This window comes from Mandrillus leucophaeus, unplaced genomic scaffold (genome assembly GCF_000951045.1).
Source record: "Mandrillus leucophaeus isolate KB7577 unplaced genomic scaffold, Mleu.le_1.0 Scaffold66, whole genome shotgun sequence".
NCBI lineage: Eukaryota > Metazoa > Chordata > Mammalia > Primates > Cercopithecidae > Mandrillus > Mandrillus leucophaeus.
In genome coordinates, this window is record NW_012107141.1 from 5,860,711 (window position 1) to 5,865,367 (window position 4,657).

At 43.5% G+C, this 4,657-nt stretch overlaps 1 protein-coding gene across 1 annotated transcript in view; it reads right to left on the minus strand.

The window, feature by feature from the left end:
- The window catches only part of AGBL2 (ATP/GTP binding protein-like 2), a 72,406-nt gene that overhangs the window by 37,066 nt on the left and 30,683 nt on the right, over positions 1-4,657 (minus strand). The window contains 2 exon segments of the mRNA XM_012001457.1: positions 2,349-3,131; positions 4,359-4,512. Coding sequence (XP_011856847.1) covers positions 2,349-3,131; positions 4,359-4,512 — 937 coding nt within the window.

Consider the following 4,657-nt stretch of genomic DNA (forward strand, 5'->3'; position numbering starts at 1 on the left):
TTTGTTGAGACAGTCTCACTTTGTCACCTAGGCTGGAGTGCAATGGTATGATCTTGGCTCACTGCAACCGCCGCCTCCCAGGTTCAAGCAGTTCTACTGCTTCAGCCTCCTGAGAAGCTGGGATTACAGGCATGCACCACCGTGCCAGGCTAATTTTTCTATTTTTAGTAGAGATGGAGTTTCTCTCTCTCTTTTTTTTTTTTTTGAGATAGAGTTTCACTCTTGTTGCCCAGGCTGGAGTGCAATGGCGCAATCTTGGCTTACTGGGCATCTGGGGAGTTTCACCATGTTGGTTAGGCAGGTCTCAAACTCCTGACCTCAAGTGATCTGCCTGCCTCAGCCTCCCAAAGTGCTGGGATTACAGACATGAGCCATCACAACCAGCTAGGTATTTCTTTATAGCAATGCAAGTACAACCTAATACACAGGGTCTCACTATGTTGCCCAGGCTGGTCTCCAACTCCTGGTCTCAAGTGATCCTCCTGCCTCAGCCTCTCAAGGTGCTGGGATTACAGGCATGAGTCACTGTGCCTGACCGGAAATGGAAAAGTTCTGATGTGAAAAGAGGTGGTGGGTAGCCTTGCGTAAGCTGACAAGTGCAAAAAAGCCTATTGAGAAAAAGGCCACCATGGTGCAGACCTGTGAAGAAAGAGAGGGAGGCAGAGAGTGGGCAGTTGCAGGAAAGAAAAAGAACCAAAGAAAGCCTTGATTCCTGACTTTCGAGGGCCAGTTCCTACAAGGCTCAGCTTGTCTTTGTCTCATGATCACCCAGGACACCTATTCCAGCTTTCCAAACATGTTCACTTTCCCCATGATGAGTACAGCAACAACAACACTACACATTTATAATGTGCCGGGTATTACAGCAAATATATCATGTGATTATCTCAATCCTCACAGTAACCGCCCAGGGCAGGTATTATTATCCCCATTTTACAGATGAGAAAGCTGAAGCTCAGACACATTATATCACTTAGCCAAGGTCACAGAACCAGCCAACAGTAAAAACAGGTCTCAAACTCAGGCCTGTCTGACTCTGAAACATGTGCTCTTAGCCATGCCTGCCATGGTGCCATCTCAGCTCACTGCAACCTCTGCCTCCCAGGTTCAAGTGATTCTCCTGACTCGGCCACCCAAGTAGCTGGGATTACAGGCGCCCACTACCATGCCCAGCTAATTTTTCTATTTTTAGTAGAGACGGGGTTTCATTATGTTGGCTAGGCTGGTCTCAAACTCCTGACCTCAGGTGATCTGCCTGCCTCAGCCTCCCTAAGTGCTGGGATTACAGGTGTGAACCACTGAGGCTGGCCCACATATTCTTATATGCTATATTTTCATTTCCAATGGGATGAAAATTCCTTTAAGGCGGGTGCTATTACATTATAACCGTCAATGCTTTTATACAGGCTTGAAAACTGCTGACTGATGTTGTGATTCTTTCTTTGTGATAGGCAATATAATATCGTAAAAGGAATTTAGACTCTGGAATCAGAGAGAGAGCCTGTATTTAAATATCTACTCTGTCACTTAATAGCTTTATGACCTTAGGCCAGTTACTTAACCTATCCAGTTTTCTTTTCTTTTTTTTTTGAGATGGAGTCTCACTCTGCCACCCAGGCTGCAGTGCTGTGGCATGATCTCGGCTCACTGCAATCTCTACCTCCCTGGTTCAAGCGATTCTCCTGCCTCAGCCTCTTGAGTAGCTGGGATTACAGGCACCCACCAGCATGCCTGGCTAATTTTTGTATTTTTAGTAGAGACTGGGTTTCGCCATGTTGGCCAGGTTGGTCTTGAACTCCTGACCCCAGGTGATCTGCCCACCTCAGCTTCCCAAAATGCTGGGATTACAGCTGTGAGCCACCATGCCTGGCCTTGGTTCTCAATTTCTGTATCATACAACATGAGATATTGACTGTGCCTACCTCATAATGTTAATATGAAGATTAAATGAGTCATGTGTATAATGCATCTATCATACAGCTTGCCACTTCAAGCATACACACTTACTAATTGTTAGCTACTATTATTATGATGCAAGTCTCATCATGAAGACCTATGAACTCCCCTGAACACTGACCTTTTCCTTTCAATTATTTCATTTACAAGTGAAATGACTCTGATGAAATGTTGCATGTCCAGTTTCAACCCAAAGATAAGGCATGATTTAAAAGTCTGAAAATTAACAAAGTCACTTGACCGCAAAGAGACTGGTAAGGGCTCTGTCTCCAAAGTCATACTGAATTCCTTTAACAACAAAAGAGACCTCATACCCCATCAGGTAGGGATATCTGGTGCTAGTACTCATAGTCATAGCAGTCACAGAAAGATCAACAGATAAAAAGTCTCACCTTTTGATCATGTTCCTGGTGTACCAAATACAAGGGAAAGACTCCTTCAGAATGGTTTTATAATGCCTGTTCAAATCCCTTCCAGCCAAGGAACACCGATAATTCCCCACAATCACACCATCTGGATTTAACATGGGAAGCACCTTGAAGACAAAAATATCTCTGAGGAGCTGGGCATCTGGGGAGTTGCTAAGGATGAAATCCAAAAAGCCTTTCATAACCCAGGAGCCATTACTTTCCCCAGGGTGGACTCTGGCACTCAAGACCACAGCTTTCTTTGCAGCTGCCTCTTGAGGGGTCTGGGATGGGTTGGTGATGGTGAGCAAGTAAACGGTATTTCCTGCTAGGCTTCTGCATAAAGTTTGGAGCTTGCAGAACTGAGACTGGATGGGGTTGTTTGCCACTGACAGGAGGTAGCATTGCAAATCAGTGTATGTATATGGGTAGAAGTGTGCAAAGAAGCAAGTGTCCTGGTCATATGGAAACTGAATGGTCCATGTGAGACAGTAGAAGGGCTGCTGCCCATCATCCGTGTTGTTCTTGTAGTACTTGATTTCATTTCCTTCTCTCCTCCAGCCAATATTGCGCGTGTTGGCATCCATTTGGGAGTACAAGAGTGGCTTCATTCCTACAGTATAAAGACTCTTGGGTTTTAGCAAGTTGACAATGGTGAAGCGATAGGTGGCATCTTTTCTGGTGTTCTGAACACGAAAATAAAACCACTGAGTGTGTTTGTTAGTGTAGAGGTCGGTTCGCAAGGTGAGTTCATACTCATAGGTGTCTCTGTAATGGAGAAAATAGAACAACTCTGTAACCTTACACCCTACCTTAAAAAACAAATTGGGAAAATGTTGTTTTCTCCTGGTAAAAACAGGTCTTATTACAACAGACAAACCTGCTACCTTAATCATTTATTCTCTGTAATCCCAGCACTTTGGGAGGCTGAGGCGGGCAGATCACCTGAGGTCAGGAGTTCAAGACCAGCCTGGCCAACATGGTGAAACCCTGTCTTTACTAAATGTACCAAAAAAAAAAAAGAAAAAAAATTAGCCAGGCATGGTGGCGGGTGCCTGTAATCCCAGCTACTCGGGAGTCTGAAGCAAGAGAATCACTTGAACCCATGAGGTGTAGGCTGCAGTGAGCCAAGATTGCGCCATTGCTCTCCAGCCTGGGCAACAGAGCAAGACTCCATCTTGAGAAAAACAAAACAAAACAAAACAAAACAAAAAATAAGGAAGTATATCTGTGGTACTGCCATAGAAAAACACCTGAAATTTATGAAGTGGAAAAAAAAATTGCCAATTTGCAAAACAATATGTACGTATACCATTAACCAATTTTTATTTTAATAATATATAAATGGCTGGACGCAGTGGCTCACACCTGTAATCCCAGCACTTAGGGAGGCTGAGAAGGGCAGATCACGAGGTCAGGAGATCAAAACCATCCTGGCTAACATGGTGAAACCCCATCTCTACCAAAAATACAACAAATTAGCCGGGCGTGGTGGCAGGCGTCTGTAGTCCCAGCTACTCAGGAAGCTGAAGCAGGAGAATGGCGTGAACCCGGGAGGCGGAGCTTGCAGTGAGCCAAGACTGCGCCACTGCACTAGAGCCTGGGCGACAGAGCGAGACTCCATCTCAAATTTATGTATATTACATGTATACACACAGAAAAAAATTAAGGCATATACACAAACAATATTTGCTGCATCTAGGAAGTATAACTATAGGAATTTTTATGTTACATATTTTTACTAATACAAATTTTAGGTGAGCTCTAATTTCTTCTATAAGCAAAGTAAACAATTTAGAAAATATTTTATTTTGGGGAAAAACATAAGTAATAATTACTCCATTTTTCTTCATCCCCATAACCATTTTCCTTCATCCCCATAACCATTTCCCATCACCTCTTTCTTTCTTGCAAATACTTCTGATTCCTAATATAATTCCTGAAGACACCTTTTAGTCACTCCAGTTATCAACCCTTTGGGAAACTGTTACTCACACTCTGACAGCTTTTTGCAGATTCCCACTCTCAAACCTTGACTCAAACAGTAGAGTATTATCTTCTGGTCCTTGCAACGTGACAGCAAGTTCCTTGATAATTCCTTGTTTGCCTCCCACTCTGGAACTGGTGAAATAGGAACCTTCTGTAGGCACTGCAGAGAAAAGAGACATATTTAGGTTAGGTTCTACTCAGAATCCACTCATTCAGCAAATACTTACTGAGCCCTTCTAAGTGGTCATCACTATTCTAGACCAACAACAATGAAATTTCTAATTTTCAACTATCTTTGCAAAGAC